Here is a 16,590-nt window from a genome sequence, read left to right as displayed (position 1 = left end):
CCGGGAACCTACGGGGGTGGGAAAAAGATTTTTATATTTGTCCCCCCCAAAAGCCACAGTGCCGGCTCATCTTTGTGACTCTGATCTGACTTAAGACTGCCCACTCTCACGCTCAACCTTGACTTTCAGCCGACCAATTTTACCGTCGAGGTAGTCACCACCACAAGGCGAATAACAGCACATCCAGAGTCTCTCCTTACACTCTCTACAATCAAACATGGCTCCTTTTCCCCCTCCACCAGTAAGCACAATTGGTAGGCGTCCTGCACCCTCCCTTTATTTTCTCTTGAGGCGGGCACAATGGAGCGCACAGAATTCTGCGCACAAACTCTGCAGGAAACCTTGCTGACGATATCGTCCAGACTGGAGCAATGTCGGCTTCAAAGTTCGCGAGGTCAATGGACATATTGAATCCACCTTCCGCTATTCCTCGCCCAAGCCAGAATGGAGCAAACCTCGTTTTGTGACCTCGCCTCACTTATCGATTCATGGCATGGCCCCCGGCTTGAACTACGGTGTCCAGTGCTACGAGGGCATGAAAGCCTTCCGACAGCCAGATGGGTCCATCTCTATCTTCCGTCCCGACCAGAATGCTCTCCGCATGCAACGCTCTGCCGAATTCATTTCTGTTCCTCCCGTGCCAGAGGACCATTTCGTAGAATGTGTGAATCTGGCTGTGGCGCTGAATGCTGAGTTTGTACCCCCTCACGAGACCGGCGCGGCAATGTATATCCGTCCGTTGTTGTTCGGTTCTAGCGCCCAGCTCGGCCTGAACCCTCCGGATGAGTATACCTTTGTGGTGTTTGTGATGCCCACAGGCGTGTACCACGGTGTGCATGCTGTGGACGCGCTGATCCTCGAAGATTTCGACCGTGCGGCCCCAGAGGGCACGGGCAGTGCAAAGGTGGGCGGCAACTACGCCCCCGTGTTGCGGCATAGCGAGAAGGCACGTTCTCAAGGGTTCGGTATCACTCTGCACTTGGATAGCAAGACACGGAGCGAGATCGACGAGTTCTCCACTTCGGGCTTCTTGGGCGTGCGGAAGGACGGGGACAAGACGACGATTGTGGTGCCTGACTCTAAAAATGTCATCAAGTCCGTGACATCAGAATCCGCCTGCCAAATCGCCAAAGACCTGTTTGGCTACAATGTGGAGAGACGTCGGATCGACTACAGCGAGCTCCCTCAATTCACAGAAATCATGGCCGCTGGCACCGCTGCGAGTTTGGTGCCTATCAAGAGCATCACCATGAAATCCAAGGGTGATAAATTCGAATATCCGGTCAACGAGAACCTAGATCCTGGTCCAGTTTGTGCACAGTTGTTGAGCACGTTAAAGGGCATTCAAATGGGCAAGGTCAAGGATCAGTTTGGCTGGAATATGAAAGTCACGGAGCCGCCCAAGGAGTTTCTCAAGGCAGCGACAAATGGTGGCGTTCACGGCGGTGTGGATGAATTACCGTAAGCCGAGATGATAACCGCTCCCGTGCTGGACATCAACGACAAAGTCAATGGAAGATTGGGAAACGCGCTCCAGTTGGAGGGCAAAGTACAGTAGAAATGCGCTTGCCCAAGCAACAAAAGCCCGTCTCTAAAATCAAATAGTTCCAAAAGCACTCTCTGTATAGACTTCCCACCATCCATAGTACCGAACAAGTTGTTCCCTTCCGAACAAGTTGGCGCCGTTCCCGGTTAGATATTCGTGCGTTGGCAACTCCGGGTCCTTACAATATCTTTCAAGGGGGTATCAATATCATGAATCGTCGAGTGTCGTAAAGGTTGCCAGGAACATGCTATGCCCTGTGCCTCCGACGAGGACTGACCGAAGCATCGTGTTCACTCCGGTACGGGCAATTGAAAATCCTCATCGTCCAATCTTGCGTTTTCGAAAGGGAAGAAGTCGGTTCCAAATAGGTCATCTGCGAGATCACTAGCCCCATCCTGAACCAAATCTTGCTCCAGCAGCTCGAATTGCTTCAGTCTGAACCACATGTCACTTTCCTCAGGGGGTGACCCATAAAGGTCGCGGAAGTCGCGTGGGTGAATCGATGCCTGCGAGAGCTTGCCGGGTTTCGAGGCTGAGGTAAGTCCGTTTCTCTCGGTTTCAGCACCTCTGGGAATTATGGAGGGAACCTTCTTTGCTTTGGGAAACCCAATCGTGTTCTTAGAAATGGCAGTATGGGTGCTGCGAGATGACGAAAAGCGCCGTGGCAGAGTAGAATGTTTGCCTCTCGTGACGGGAAGAACTTGTCTCTTCTTCTGTTCCGATACCTGCGTGGTTTTTCTGATAGCAGCAGGTAGGTGTAATTGTGAGCCAGAGAGCGCCGCGGCCGCAGACCTCGCTTGCATGGTATCAACTCTTGAGAGGTCTCGTCGTTTCTTTGGTCCTGCTGCAATCATGGCGTCGACCTGTGCGTCCAACTTGCTAAGTGTAGGAAATACAGGCTTGGCCATGTCCTCAAGGCTCTTTTTCATTCGATCTGCATCGAATTGGTGCCAGTCCTCCTTTTCCCTGTTAGAGCGTATCGACATTCCATTTTCATCTTTCGGGGAATCGTAGGGATAGACCACTCCGTATCCTGCTCTCAGCTCCTCTGTAAGAAGAGCATCTTCTTCAAATTCGATTGGGGGATCCGGTAGCTCTTCTGGTGGCGGTGGCGCGTATCCAAAATCGGGCTCTTGTTCTTGCGCAGGTCTTTTCAACAAAGACTCGCTCTCCACTGATTCGGAAAGAGAGACTGCGATCTTAGACTTTCCTGATCGACGAGCTGTGGATTGTTTCTGGCCAGTGCCAGGACGCTTTGTCATCAGAGGAGCAGGAGCAGGTGTCTGAAATGCTTGAGCTTTCGCGTTGGTTGTCTTGATTCCAAGGGGAGCTCGGTTGCGTGGAAGCAAAGGTGTAACAGATGTACTCTTGTCTAACTTGGTTGGCACATCCTTCTCCATCGGCTTCTGTCCATTGAACCGGACCGGTAGGTTTTCGTCATTCTTCGCTGGTCGAAAAGGAGTCTTCAGGTTTCCTGGTGTCTTTGGATTTACCATCCGCGCGCTTTGGTTCAATGGCTTGCCAGCAGCTGTGGTCTGCTGGGCGTGGATGAGGTTTTCTTGGTCTCGTGAGGCTAGAATGCTTGCCATGGCTGATATGATGTCGAATCGTCCAGATAGTTGTAATTATTGTCTGCGCTCGAAATCTAGGGCGCGAGGGATTGTTGGGGATTGATTCATGGGGGAGAAACGCGGACAAGGTCGAATTGTTGACGCGGTTGCCCTGAGCAACGCGTTCCGGGAGGCTCCTGGCGGTGTTCGGTCGAACCGTTAGAGCATGAGACCGGCCTAGAGCGCAAACAGTGAGGGCTGAAGCCCATGCAGCCTCACCCCTAGAACGCAAATGTCATTGGCTTGATCATCGAATGACTTCCCCTCTATCCCCCCAGCTGACTCTTAGCGAATAATGCATCAGTGACCGCCAGTTGAGCCTTCCCTTACGAACAAGATCATTTATCTTTGATTCCAGCCAACGTACACCTGCTCTCCCCCATTCGACTTTCTGCCAGACCCCGAATTCACGACCTCTACAACGGAAATTCACCATGGATCGGATCAAGGAGGTAGGTACCTATCACCTCTGCTGCACCTGTAACCTTCCCCTCGTGCTCCTGCCAGGCAGCAAGTAATTCATTCGGGCCTGCCTTCTGCCACAGCGTATTCAATCGATTGCCCTACCACCTGGCTACTGCAGTCATTTTCACAATATCACGAACCATCCTTTGTCCCACGTCCCCCAGGACCCAGACTATCCCGCACCCTCCTCACACATCCAGCACCATCCTCGACCCGCCCACCATGTCGGCCGTGTTCGCTAATTTCCAACAGAAAATGAACTCCCTCCGCATTGAGGCGGACGAGAACGCAGCCAAAGCAGAGGAGCTCAAGCAGAAAGTCAAATCTCTTGAACAAGACAACCTCCAAAAAGAACAAGAGATCACTTCCCTCAATCACCGTAACCAACTCCTGGAAGCCGAAGTTGAGAAACTCGAACAAGGCATAAAGGAGGCAAAGGCACTTGCCGGCGAGTCGGCACAACATAGCAACGAGACTGAGTCTCTCCAGCGGAAACTCCAAGTTCTCGAGGAGGAAGCCGAGCAGGCCGACAAGACCCTCAGGGAGACTAACGAGAAGTATGCGTAGCCATGCTCGACACAGTACTTCCTGCTAATAAACCCATCCCAGGCTCCGGCAAACCGATGTCAAAGCTGGCCACTTCGAGCGCAAGGTCCAAGCGTTGGAGCAAGCACGCGACGAGTGGGAGAACAAGTACGAGGACATGGCCAAAAAGTATGCGGATTTGCAGAAGGAGCTACAAGAACTGGAGCAAAGCATGGGCAATATCTAAAGTGTGCGAGATACCTGGTGTTGGCCACCGTGTTTGGCATGTGCGTGGAGCACAATGCATAGATCACCGTACCTACGATACCATGGGCATTTGATAAAGGGCACACCCGAAGGCGAGCGTTGAAAGTCTTGAATGAGAATCCAGAATACCATTATCGTTGATCACTCCTGCGATCTCGAGCCTGTTTCCGATTTCTGGCCTTTTCCTTTGATCGTGTCTCTTTCCTTTCCGCCTTGCTCTCATATCGAAAATTTCTCTTCTTTCGCTTCTTAATGTCCTTTTGCCGGCCTGTTGTCCATCGGCTTTTCTGCTTATTGTCCAGACCACTTCCCAAACCTTCAAGAGAATCTCCAATGAATTGCTGGGAACGCTGGTCCTGGTTCTGTTCCACCTTGGACAGTCCTTCTTTGGAAACATCCATCGCCTCAACAGTCACTGTGGTGTACTTCTCTTCATCGATATATTCCGTCTCGTGACGTAGCGGAACGGGTTCCGAATCTGAAATACCGCTCCATTCTTCTTCTGAGCTCTGTTCACTCTCCTCCTCATCTTCCTCGTCATGATCAGACGGCGGTCTCAACAAAGCGTTGACTTCCTGCACGTGTCTTTCAAGGTCGGCTCTCCGCTGTTCTCGCAGCTGGTAGACCGTCAGCACCGCAAAAAAATATAAACGGTTCGATAAAGAGGAAAGCTCACCTTCTTCCGTTCCTCGATCCTTTCTGCTCTTGCTCTCCGCTCGGCGGCCTCCTGTGCCTGCTTTGCCCTCTGCAACTTGCGCTTGTGGAATCCAGTCAGGAAATCGTAGCGCGCAGTCGTGTCAAATTTGATTTCTTCGATAACAGTGGGCTCTACCCGTCGACGCTTCGTTGGCGGAGGCATTGCATGCGCGTAGAGATGCCTCTTGATATTACTTTTTCATACCTGTGCCGAGTACTTGCAAAAAGTCACAGCCTCGCTGGCCCAGGAAATCGTCGCCAAACATGTCAAATCTGCCAAGGGTTGACCGGCTCAGAAACCGCCGACAAGGCTCGAAGAAAAGCTGAGGGGATCACCCGCTACGCGTGTGACTTTTGTCTCTACCTGTTGTATTAGAGAATGCGACGTGCCAGGGGCCACTTCATAAAGCATCCTCGATAGCCCAACCTGGCTAATCGACAATGTTCTAGGAGATTACCAGCGCGTGGTATATGTGGATGCAGGTTGCTATGGTAGAAAGGGGTGAAGCTCCACAAAAAGTATGCTATCAATGTATGATTACTTTGTCTTGTGGTAAAGCATGCAGTGCACACATCTCTTCTTTTAGAGCGGGAAGATAGGTTTCGTCTGCTTCTACCATTTCATCGCTTTCTTCTGTGAAGGCTGTGAATGCTCCCTCTTGGGAACTGTCGCAAATAAAACCCCATTTTCCGCAAGCAAGCTGCCCAGTAGCTGCTCTCGGATTTGGCATAAGTCGTGATCTTTGACGGAGTGATCTGCTCTGGGACAGATCCTCGCTTTTCTCGTTCCTGATTCATGCTCGTAATCGTCAATTTAGGAATTTGCATCTTGCCTGCTATTTTCAAACTCAGTGTGTGGTGTGAGGTGTCCAATCACATAATCTCAACGGGTTGCAGCCTGGCATGTTGCTAACACCAACGTATGTAACTGTCGGGACCACAAAGATACCGAACATTCCGCATTTTGCCGGGTTTATTGCAGACCTTCTCTGTGCAGAAAAGGCGATGAGCACCTTTCATACCTCGAGTCCAAGCAACTTGAAACGGCAAAGCGGCCCAATTATCTCTTGGTTCTTTAACCATGGACGGACGTAGGATCGCTTCCAACCCTTTGATGCTCTGGGTTGCACAGCCATATTCACCTTCCTCCGAATCCTGGGGGGGGGAAACCCCTTCCAGGGCCTGGTGGTCCGCCTTGAAAGCCCGGAGGCATACCTGCTGGCGGGCCACCGGGCGGTCCTCCAAACCCAGGGGGAGGTGCACCGAAGCCGGGAGGAGGTCCTCCTGGTGGTCCAGGTAGTCCACCTCTTCCAGCTCCAGCGAATCCAGGGGGTGGTGCTCCGCCTGGAAATCCTGCTGGTGGTTGCGGCGGGAATCCAAACGCTCCAGGTGGCACTCCCCCCGGAGGAGGCGGTCCACCCATCCCCACGCCTGCTACAGGACCGCTCAACCCCACAGGAAGACCTCTGCCAGCCGGTCTCGAGATACCTGTACCAGCCTGAAGTGTTGCTGGGGCTCCTCCTGGAGCAGATTGCCCCAATCTAGCGCTGGGATCGGATGGAGGAGGTCCTTCAACGGAACAGCTCACGATATTCGTTCCTCTCAGAATCACAAGGCCCAAGGTTCGTTTCTCTTCGGTCTCGACACTCGCAGCTGCAGAGCCCGGGACAGCTGGCGCGGAGGATTTGGCTTGCTTGCGTTTAACTTTGCGGAATTCTTCGGTGTCTGCGAGGACGAGGTTCATGTGCTGTTGCCAAAGATAGAATATCAGCAACTCAATCGCGCTTTGGGATAGGGTCAAGGGGAGTCCAATGTGGCTTCCAGGCGCAGAACTTACTTTATCAAATGCAAGCATTTGACCAGTCATTTGACGGCCATCGTTCATGGTCACGCGCATGCGGTAGTTGATCTTGTTCACTCTAGTCAGAAAGGGTGCTTCTTAAAGCAACAGTGGGACAGGTCGGGTATACCAAGTTTTGCTACACACGGATTAGCCATCGCCCAGAAAAGGAGAAACAATGCTGTCAATAGTTACCATCTTCCCCTGCCTGTTCGCCATCTTGCCTAACGATGCGCACGAATGCGACTTCGCCTTCGTTCAGCGTCGACGTACAGATTGCCTCGCTTGTGCCTCAAAAATAGGATCCGTGCGAAGTTTAGAGCCGCAGCCCAACTGCACGTGCCAGACGATGGCTGTAGCACTTCTGCAGAAGAAGAAGTGAAGCAGGCTCGAACTGGTTGTATCTTTATGTGGCTCTTTATACGAGTAGTTGATCCTGGTTGCCCTGGTCGCGAGACTTCGAAAATTGGTGCCGCAGCTCCAAATCCAGTCTAGTTCAGCTTTCTTGTCCTTGGCAGTGCCAAGCCACAACCCCGGACGCACCAACGCAGAATTTCGAACACCCGTCAATTGGATCCTCTTGCTTTTTCTCAACTACCTGCACCACAAACCCCTCGACATTTGTACTCTGTCGCAATCGTTAACACCACCATTTTCTGACAAAAATGGCGGAAGGCAACGACAAGAGCTCAAACCCCATGCGGGATCTGCGCATCGACAAGCTGGTGCTGAACATTTCCGTCGGAGAGTCTGGTGATCGTCTCACCCGTGCTGCAAAGGTGTTGGAACAACTGTCGGGTCAAACTCCTGTCTACAGTATGCTTCGTATTCCCGGTCGCACTTCTCTACCCTCGTGCTGACACAATCTGTCCAGGCAAAGCGCGTTACACTGTTCGTTCTTTCGGTATCCGCCGTAACGAAAAGATCGCCGTCCATGTCACCGTCCGCGGGCCTAAAGCCGAAGAAATCCTCGAACGCGGCCTGAAAGTCAAGGAATACGAACTCAGGAAGAAGAACTTCAGCGAGACCGGGAACTTCGGGTTCGGTATCTCGGAGCACATTGATCTGGGGATCAAGTACGATCCGGCGATCGGGATTTACGGAATGGATTTCTACTGCTGCATGGGCAGACCCGGTGCCAGAGTTGCTCGGAGACGACGCTGCAAGAGCAAGGTTGGACGCAGCCACCAAGTTTCCAAGGATGATTCGATCAAGTGGTTCAAGACGAGATTCGAGGGGATTGTGCGGTAGAGGACTAGTGAGAGAAAGCGTATTGGCCAGCTACTCAAGAGTCCAAAAAATGGTCAAGCTGAGGTGGAGATATGCTCTGTCTCACAGAGGCAAGGAGTATCCGAGTCCTCACCCGCCGTCGTTACACATGGAGCAGACGGCTGGAGCCGGCTGTTAACATCATCCAGCCTGGAAAATGTGACCCTCTCTGATGTGGAATCAACAGGTCCAACCAGACCCGACAGTATCAAAGACAAAACTCCCGAACAGCTTTACACGAAGGGGCTTGGTTCAACTTACTTCATAGCATTCCTGGAATGAGAAAGATTCATCATCAATATCTCGTGACACTCCTCTCTTGTCAGCTTTTCAACCATATCTAATCACCTTGGAAGGCGTCCATCTCAAGTTTGAGAGATCTCTTCTCAAGACACTAATGTTTCCTGTCGCGTCCCCCTGTGAGCTCATTGCCTGTCGGTTTGGTGTGATATAATGTTCCCGAAATAACGCACGCTTGCCACGTACACAAAGAGAGACGTAATGCTAACGAGTCAAAACTCGGACAAAAGCAAGAAATGAAACTTAGCACTGAATCGACACAAAGGGTGTGATATTGCTTCATTACAAGAAAGCCAGTGTTCAAATCGAAGAGCAGGGCTCGGTTAATTGCTCCTCTCAACCATCCTGAGTCAGATAGTCAAGAAAGATACCCCAGCGCCGTGCTATATGCGTTGTAACACATATTGTAAGACATCCCCATCATAAATTTCATGATCATGTTTTGAACGACAGATCCTTGTTGCCCAATCCTAACAGACCTGTCCAAAGCACACTACCCTCCTTTCATGTATAGCATACTTTATTTTGAAGAGCAACCATGTGTTACACCCTTGATTGCTCAGATCCTGTCGTTACCTCAGGCGAGTGCGAGACCGACGTGGGTCCATTATTGGGAACAGGCGCGGCTTGGGCATCTGGCGACACAGGTGTATTAGGCTCCGTGGCTCCAGACACACTGATCCTAGGAAGATTGAGCTGGGGGAGTCGAGGAGCAATGCTTGCATTTGTAGGGCCTCTTGACAGAACGCCCGCAGCTCGACTGGCGTTGCTTGCTGCGCGACGAGCGACGGCAGCTTCGTATGAAGGAGCGTCACCCCACTCCAGAAACTCGTAGTCGGGCGGCCGACCTTCATCGCCAATGTCTGAAGGTAGTGGAATGCGTGATTCCCCAATGTCGTCTGATCCAGTGCTTTCATCAGGCGTGAATCTGTTGGCAGTCGGTGAAGAGTTGGACGTACCGCCGCTTTGGGGCTCGTCACTTTGGCGTCGATTGCTGTCGTCCGGAATGGTTGATCCAGGTGTTTGCTGAGGTTCCATATCAGACCCCATTGTTGACACACTGACCGCACTGATCGAACGCTCTCGGCTATGCGTTGATGTAGCATCAGAAAGGAGACGGAGCCGTCCCTCGGTCTCGCCCATCGGGGCTGCTCCACTCAACAGCCCACCTCGCTCAGAATCATTGCTGTTTGCTCGGATCCGGGTACCGTCATGGCGTACTTCTCCCAGCGAAGCATATGCGACGCTTGAGACCCTTCGTTCCCGTCCGCGAGACTGATGTTCAGCAATTAAAGTGGCAGCAGAGACACTCACGCCGCCATTGACGGAGGTAGTACTCTCATTCGCACGCTGGCGAGATTCTCGCCTCAACTGCTCTAATCGAGCTGTGTCTCCTCTCTCGCGAGCTTCTCGTCGTTCCCGTCTGCGTTCCTCCCGTTCCGCAATTTCGCGGCGGCGTGCAACTCGGATTTGGTATAATGATTCCATCTGGTCTTCACGACGTGTTTCTTCCTCGTCCGCCGTCTCCGGGAATTCAACCACTGTGTCCATACCACCTCTTTCACCTTCCCGCCCGATTACTTGTTCGCTGTCTTTTGGCGTTCTTGAATAAGCCGGGAGTGTTATGACGCTGCGCACACTGGTGTTGCGATCGACTCCTGCCCCAGCTCCTGCCCCGTCACCGATCTCATTGCCATTGTAAGCTGTGTTTGTGGATGAAAGATCTCGGTTGCGGACGGCCTTGTATTTTCCGCCGGGTTGCCAGCTCTGCCATTTGCTCTTCAAAAATTTCGTGGGAATGTATTTGGGCCTCTTGCCCTGTACTCTCCACCTCCGCAGCATTGTGTAAAAGATCACACATGCAATGAGGAAGAGAACGACACCAGCAACGATCTGAAGCCATCAGAACTTGTTTTCGCAGTGAAAGGTTTATAATGAATACTTACGCCTACTATAACAGCACTCCCACCCGTCCCTCCGCCTCCGCCCCCACCGCCTCCATCGTTCGGTGGTCCCTGTCTCGAGTATAATCGATTCGAACGCATATTGCGTTTGTCCAGCCCTTGTATAGGTATTGTGACCGCCATGGCAGCGACTAGTGGCAGGCAAAATCGGAGTTTGTGGATGTTGTCGTGGAAGCTTCGTTATCGTGACATCTGATCAAGGTGGTAAAGTTGGATACAGGATTCGTAATATGGCAGATTCGTACAAGCTGTCAAGCGGAGATTTTTCTCATAGAGAGATTTGTGACTGGTGGTACAACAATGACTGCAGAGACTCGGATCCAGAGACAATTGATTCGGGCATAGGTATGCCTACAAGTACACGAAGTTTGTGGTAAGACTTGCTGAAGTTTCTTAGCAGTGCCAGTGGGCGGCCTCGAGGAACCTTTGCAGTTGGCAGAATCAGGTGTAGAAAAGTAGCGCATGCCGTCAGCCTCCAGCGGCGGAGGTTAGTACAGGTTTATCCATCTCCACCCAGGGCCTGGCAAGGGCGGATTGGTCCGGCTTCACCCCAGGGCCAGCAGTGGGCCACAGTAGCTTGGATAGGCGGTAGGTTGTGGCTCGTCGGGGCCTGTGAAGGCTAAGAGATGCTGAGACACACAGCCAGGCTCCGCCCACCAGCACTGGCAGTGTTCGCGTAATCCCCCGTCCAGCCAAAGACGCTTCCGTTCTACGGGGTTGTATCGAGTACAAGTAAACTGTCCATGCGAGAAGCCTCGCAGAATCAAACCTCAAGTACTATACCTGTGGGTATAACAACACTGGGATTTTTGTCAAAAATCTGAAGGTCATCATGGGGAATTTGTTACATCGAGTTCCGCTTAGTGACGAGTCGGCTCCAGTGGACCATCTCACTCGAGGTCACCTTTCCCCGCAATGATGTACCTATTGCATATCTCCCTATACAGAACCTTGAGAAAATTGTTTTATCAGGGGCAAATTATAATCTACAGCGTTGGACCATGTTTACTGCTCGCCGCCAAACGTATGGAAATAGCAAGGCTGTCAATCGACGCTGAATCGTAGCGACGAGGCTGAAACTACGATAAACAGCATAACGGGCGTCGGTTATGTTGCCTGTTTTAGATGATCTGCCCTTTCCCTTTCCAGAACTGCCACAACAAACACAAATCTCGACGCACATGGCTTTCTGCTCTCAAAGGCTCGACTCTCCAAATCTATCCTCGATTGATCCAGTATCTTAATCTCGACATTCCACACAATTAGCAATGGCTCCTTCGAGGTTTGATCACGGCACAATGAATACAAACTATAGCAGCATTCATTCTCACGAGGCTTTCATTGGGGACTACCAGGTAGGCGACCTGCATTGTATATTTGGTTAGAACGTCCTAATCTTTCTTCAGGTCATGTACACTCCTGGTTCAACCTCTCCACAGTTCGATCGTGTCAAGAAGTCTACTCGCTTCAGTCGCGCCGCTTCGTCCAAATCCCAGAACCCCAGCCAGTCCTTCATGCTGCCCGCTAACATACCCAACACCTCTCAAATCATGCCGGACCACGGTTCTCTGCCTAATGTCCAGATCAAATACACCATTCCGGCCGATGAGAAACAGATTGTGGCGTCTTTGCGCACCCTCCAACGTGATCTCAATGAAGCAATGCAAACCATAAACTCGCTCACCCGTGAACGCGACGACGCCCTCCTTGAGCTTAGATTGCTCCGAACTGCCTCCAAAAAACAGAACACGACGGCAAAGAAGAGCAAGACGGCCGCACGCGTTGAGGAAGAACTGTTTGATATAAGCAGATCTATGTCGACCCCACCTAGATCTCCTGTTCGACGGACTTCTATGAAAGACACTGCTGCAGACTCTAAAGATCCGCCAAAGACTACTAACTCGGATGACGCCCGAGTGCTCTCTCCTGGTATCAACCGAGCAATATCCCCAATCTCAGAAATGCGGCCGACGACCAAGATAGATGGAATCGCTAAGAGCAAGTCACATTCCTATCAGCGACCCACTGTCCATGACACAGAAAACAGCGTCATTGAAGACCCCACTGCCGCGTCAAATACCTCACGCCGACGCCGTCGCCCATCCCTCGATGAAAACATGACTTCGGCATACATCTTGCCCGACATCACAGTGAGCCAACCCGTGAGGCCGACAAGAGTCCAAGTTTCACAAGAGGCCCAAAGCGTTCTGCATCGTCATGGTGACCCTGAACATATCGGTAATTGTACCGTGTGTCAACGACTCACGGCAAGAAGACCAAAACAAGTTACCCACGCCACACGTTCAACGTCTGTCGCCGCCGCCGAAAAGACTGATTTCACGGCACAAATTACCCAGCTAATGAAGAACGCAATGCTAGAGGAACCAACCCTACGTCCGAAGATCAACCCATGGCATGCGCTTGCCAATGTCAAGAAACTTCTGATGGACCAATTCGAAGAGGCAAAAGCCAAGCATGCTCAGGCATGGGAGAAGTACGATGCTATTGAGGCACCTTTGAACAGCAAGAAGCATGCTGCTGTAAGCCAAGATTTGTTCTACTGGTCCAAAAAGATGGAAGAATGCCGCATCAACTTGGATCAGCTGAGAGACGTGGAGGAGGGAATGAAGGAGCAAGAAAATGGGATATGAACACCGTTGCCAGAAATTGACAGAGCTGGCAAATTGGAGTTGTGGATGTACCTCACGAGAGCATGATGATAAGAGAGCCAATATTTTGGCAAGACTATGCTGTGCGAATATGTCAAAGAATTGCTTCTTGGTTCTATGGATTTGCTTGCTGGTATTGGAAAAGCCAAGACTTTGCAAATCCTCATTTGGGAATGGTGTTGGGATGGTTAATGATTCGCTTGACACAACGACTGTGCATACGAATTTCGGACTCTGGGACAGGTTAGGAAGCCTTGTTTTCCGTTGCAGACGTGAATTGAATTGGAAATTCTGTTTCCCGTGGTTGAGCAGCCCTTCTGAAAGCTCTTTTCCAATGCGTAGTAGGAATACGTGTCGCGAATGATTAAGTCTCCATAAGAATCTATCATTCACATTTTGTTATTCAGTTCCATGATCAATGATGCGAAAACCACCCAATACAAGTAATCTTGTATTTGCTTTCGATCTGAAGTAGCAAGAAAGACCGTCATCTCAACCACCTGGTGAGACGCTCTTTTACTACACAACCTCCTCTGTTTCCTCAATCACCTCCTCGACCACTTCCTCCACAACCTTTTCGCCCTCTTCTTCGAGACTTCTGGTCTTTTGAAGAGCCAGCTCCTCGTCGGGATCCTTTAGGCCGAGCTCTTCTCTCTCCTGCCTCAACAACTCCTTCTCCCTCGCCACCCAGCTATACCACTCCATGTACAGCCTCCTCCTTGCGTCTATGACCGCCTGGTTTGCTCCTTCTTCCATCTCCTTGTCCAACTCGTCAAATTCTTTCGAGTATTCGCGCAGGTTGCGGCGGATCGTGCGCTGTTCTTCTTTGCTAAGGAGGGTAGGCGGCCGAGGCCGCCAGATCAGTTGCTTGAACTTCTCCGTGGGGTGTTCGGAGAGAGGGGCGCCGTAAAAGGTCCATAGACGCCAGCCGTTTTCCATCTAGTCGTCGTCATATTAGAATTCAGAACGCGGCTTTTGTACTTTGCCAACGGATGAGGTGGGATCTCTTACCTGGTGAGTCCACATACTAGCACTCGTCGTGACATATCTACCCGTGGGATCCCAGTCCACATCCGTCATACCATAGTGATCCTCACTATTCATCAGCATGAGGTTCGCATTTAGATTGGCCGCAACGTCCTGCTCAGTCTTTTCGCCCTCGTAGTCCAGGTCATAAAAGTCGATGTCGGAATGCTGTTGCACGCTGACTGTGGCAACGACTACGAATCGACCTTTTGGTGACCAGTAGATTCCATTGGAGTTTTTCTTATCGTACGTGCGTACAAGCTTGAACGCTCCCGTCCCGGGGCCTTTTATTTTCTCCGGGGCAAAGAACGAGACAGATGTCTTGGGAAGGACGTTGCTACCAGCGACTGCTTCGCCTGCGGTTATCAACACGAACCTATCGCCCTTAGGTTCCCATGCGAAATTGATGACAGTATCCTTGAGAGAGTCGACCACTTCGACCGGAACACCCTTTTCTCGGATTCGGAATATCTCAAGATTCGTCGCATTAGATTTCTTGGACTTTGAGTGGCGATCCACTTTGACACAAATGAACTTTCCTTCCGACTGCCAGTGAAGTTTTGCATCGGTGACATTGAAGAGGTTCCGGGTTCTCACAATCTCCTTCGAAGGAACGGACATCAACGCAACCTTCGCCGGGTTGGATCCTATCTCCGGGGTCCAAAAGCAGAGGAGTGATTCATATGTCTTGATACCCTCCCGTTGGGTTGTGGAGGGAGCCCATTCAAAATCCATGATTCCTTCGGCCTTGACGGATGTCTTATCCAAGAGATTCATTCTGGGAAGTTCGTAGATGGAGATACTCTCATGAGGCTTCATCCTCGCGACGTACTTTTCATCGGCAGACCATTTAAATGCTGGCCACTGAACTTTTGCTTTTGGCGGGATTGCTGCCGCATCCGCGCCTGGGGGAGGCGTAAGATCGTGCGCGACAAAGGATCGAAGTGGTTTACCCGTCGTGATGTCCCAGACGACGATGTGCTTGCCTTCTTCGTCAATGGAAAGAGGCCCTTTGCCCTCTTCGACGGTGATGGGCTGATTCGACCATGTTGTCAAGTATGATTCTCCGGGCGAGAACTCGATCAAGCTGACAAAAGGATGCGGGAATTGTCTGATTCTCTTGAAAGATGGACCACCCCATAATTGAACACCTTGCTGATGGATAGAAGCAAGATACGTCCCGTGGGGTGACCAAGAAACGAAAAGTTGTGTCCAGTGTTTGCGGTCGACGATGGGCTCAGGTGGTTCCTTCTTATTGTTCCAGAAAACCCCCACGTTATCACCGCGGAACATGACGAATTGGTCTCGAGCTTGGGGATCAAAGAGCCATGACCTGAGATGTTCACGATCTGCAAACGGTTCGATCTCCGGTGGGACATATTCTTCATCTATCCGTCCTTCTCTGCCGTATTTTTCAATGTCTGTGAGCTTGTTAACTGCTAGAGTGTGTCTTTTGTCCAGGGCTGTTCCGTGGAGTTGTTTGGTGGCTGCGATGGCTTGTTCAGGTGTTTGATACTCGACAAAGGCAAAGCTGTGAGATCATCAGCGGGCTATACACAATTCAGAGATAGGAGGCGCACCCTTCGGACATTCCCTGGTCATTCATGGGCATGAATACCGACTCCTCGCCATCTTTTATGCGTCCAACGGAGTTGAGCCTCTTGAGCAAGAACTTGATGAGTTTGGATCTTTGCTCTTGATTCACGATCGGAAGGCCATCGATGACCTATCTTGTCAGTCTGATTTTGCGAATTTTTGTTGTAAGGGTACGTACGACAAAAGTATCGAGGCCTTCTTCCATGCGCACATCATATCGTTCTTTCAGGTCACTGAAGTCGATATTGTCTACTTCATCTTCGAAGTCGTGGTCAGAGAGCTGGTCAAATCCTGGAGCCATGACTGTTGTATCACCTTTTCGCGGGCAGGCGAACTGAAGATGGATGTTGTCGACGCACAGCAACAATTGCACAAGGCGCAACAACTGGCACGAAACTTGAAGTGGGAGATCTCGAATTGTGGATATCGCCAAGATTTCGTTGTCACGTGCAGGGCTTTAGTCATGTGCCCTCGCGCAGGCAATCCCGCATCTTCACCTCTTCAACTTCACAAGCCACCAACAATACCGAGTACACCTTGTCTATGTTTATACTGGGGTCATCACTGTGATTAATCTTTCTGCCCGTTGCTCACTGATGCGCATCCTCTAAACTTCTATTTATTGTGCTGTCTCTTGCACTTTGGTTTAGTTAGCGGTGGCTGAGCGCAACTCTGGGGGTATTGATGCACCTTGGTCGGGGTGGAGGGAGCGGATGGCGCATGACTTGACTCTGATCGTGGCCTGACCATATCCATCCTCTACATTCGCTACCTTTGTTTTCTGTCCGCTTGATCTAACATCGACCTCATCTCTTCC

At 51.1% G+C, this 16,590-nt stretch overlaps 9 protein-coding genes across 9 annotated transcripts; 4 read left to right on the top strand and 5 right to left on the bottom strand.

Moving 5' to 3' along the window:
* Window positions 1–217: 217 nt before the first annotated feature.
* On the top strand, window positions 218–1,465 carry Z517_03823 (branched-chain amino acid aminotransferase; the record flags this gene model as incomplete). Its single annotated transcript, XM_013432927.1, has 2 exons — window positions 218–254; window positions 363–1,465. 2 exons carry the CDS (start codon window positions 218–220, stop codon window positions 1,463–1,465), a joined length of 1,140 nt encoding a protein of 379 aa, XP_013288381.1.
* Window positions 1,466–1,836: 371 nt separating this feature from the next.
* Window positions 1,837–3,135, bottom strand: Z517_03822 (uncharacterized protein; the record flags this gene model as incomplete). Its single annotated transcript, XM_013432926.1, has 1 exon — window positions 1,837–3,135. One exon carries the CDS (start codon window positions 3,133–3,135, stop codon window positions 1,837–1,839), a length of 1,299 nt encoding a protein of 432 aa, XP_013288380.1.
* A 708-nt stretch (window positions 3,136–3,843) lies between these two features.
* Window positions 3,844–4,393, top strand: Z517_03821 (uncharacterized protein; the record flags this gene model as incomplete). Its single annotated transcript, XM_013432925.1, has 2 exons — window positions 3,844–4,178; window positions 4,231–4,393. The coding sequence occupies 2 exons, from the start codon at window positions 3,844–3,846 to the stop codon at window positions 4,391–4,393; spliced, it is 498 nt and encodes a 165-aa protein (XP_013288379.1).
* A 151-nt stretch (window positions 4,394–4,544) lies between these two features.
* Window positions 4,545–5,272, bottom strand: Z517_03820 (uncharacterized protein; the record flags this gene model as incomplete). The annotated part of the gene is made up of 2 exons (XM_013432924.1): window positions 4,545–5,030; window positions 5,090–5,272. 2 exons carry the CDS (start codon window positions 5,270–5,272, stop codon window positions 4,545–4,547), a joined length of 669 nt encoding a protein of 222 aa, XP_013288378.1.
* Window positions 5,273–6,247: 975 nt separating this feature from the next.
* Z517_03819 (uncharacterized protein) lies at window positions 6,248–6,994 on the bottom strand (the record flags this gene model as incomplete). Its single annotated transcript, XM_013432923.1, has 2 exons — window positions 6,248–6,856; window positions 6,947–6,994. The coding sequence occupies 2 exons, from the start codon at window positions 6,992–6,994 to the stop codon at window positions 6,248–6,250; spliced, it is 657 nt and encodes a 218-aa protein (XP_013288377.1).
* A 620-nt stretch (window positions 6,995–7,614) lies between these two features.
* Z517_03818 (60S ribosomal protein L11) lies at window positions 7,615–8,200 on the top strand (the record flags this gene model as incomplete). Its single annotated transcript, XM_013432922.1, has 2 exons — window positions 7,615–7,765; window positions 7,824–8,200. 2 exons carry the CDS (start codon window positions 7,615–7,617, stop codon window positions 8,198–8,200), a joined length of 528 nt encoding a protein of 175 aa, XP_013288376.1.
* An 861-nt stretch (window positions 8,201–9,061) lies between these two features.
* Z517_03817 (uncharacterized protein) lies at window positions 9,062–10,605 on the bottom strand (the record flags this gene model as incomplete). The annotated part of the gene is made up of 2 exons (XM_013432921.1): window positions 9,062–10,411; window positions 10,465–10,605. The coding sequence occupies 2 exons, from the start codon at window positions 10,603–10,605 to the stop codon at window positions 9,062–9,064; spliced, it is 1,491 nt and encodes a 496-aa protein (XP_013288375.1).
* A 1,145-nt stretch (window positions 10,606–11,750) lies between these two features.
* On the top strand, window positions 11,751–13,133 carry Z517_03816 (uncharacterized protein; the record flags this gene model as incomplete). Its single annotated transcript, XM_013432920.1, has 2 exons — window positions 11,751–11,837; window positions 11,889–13,133. The coding sequence occupies 2 exons, from the start codon at window positions 11,751–11,753 to the stop codon at window positions 13,131–13,133; spliced, it is 1,332 nt and encodes a 443-aa protein (XP_013288374.1).
* Window positions 13,134–13,670: 537 nt separating this feature from the next.
* On the bottom strand, window positions 13,671–16,074 carry Z517_03815 (eukaryotic translation initiation factor 3 subunit B; the record flags this gene model as incomplete). The annotated part of the gene is made up of 4 exons (XM_013432919.1): window positions 13,671–14,090; window positions 14,163–15,708; window positions 15,758–15,903; window positions 15,952–16,074. The coding sequence occupies 4 exons, from the start codon at window positions 16,072–16,074 to the stop codon at window positions 13,671–13,673; spliced, it is 2,235 nt and encodes a 744-aa protein (XP_013288373.1).
* Window positions 16,075–16,590: the final 516 nt, after the last annotated feature.

The sequence above is a fragment of the Fonsecaea pedrosoi genome (genome assembly GCF_000835455.1).
Source record: "Fonsecaea pedrosoi CBS 271.37 unplaced genomic scaffold supercont1.2, whole genome shotgun sequence".
Lineage (NCBI taxonomy): Eukaryota > Fungi > Ascomycota > Eurotiomycetes > Chaetothyriales > Herpotrichiellaceae > Fonsecaea > Fonsecaea pedrosoi.
Note: the sequence above shows the minus strand (reverse complement) of the source record. Positions and strands in the feature narration are given on the sequence as shown.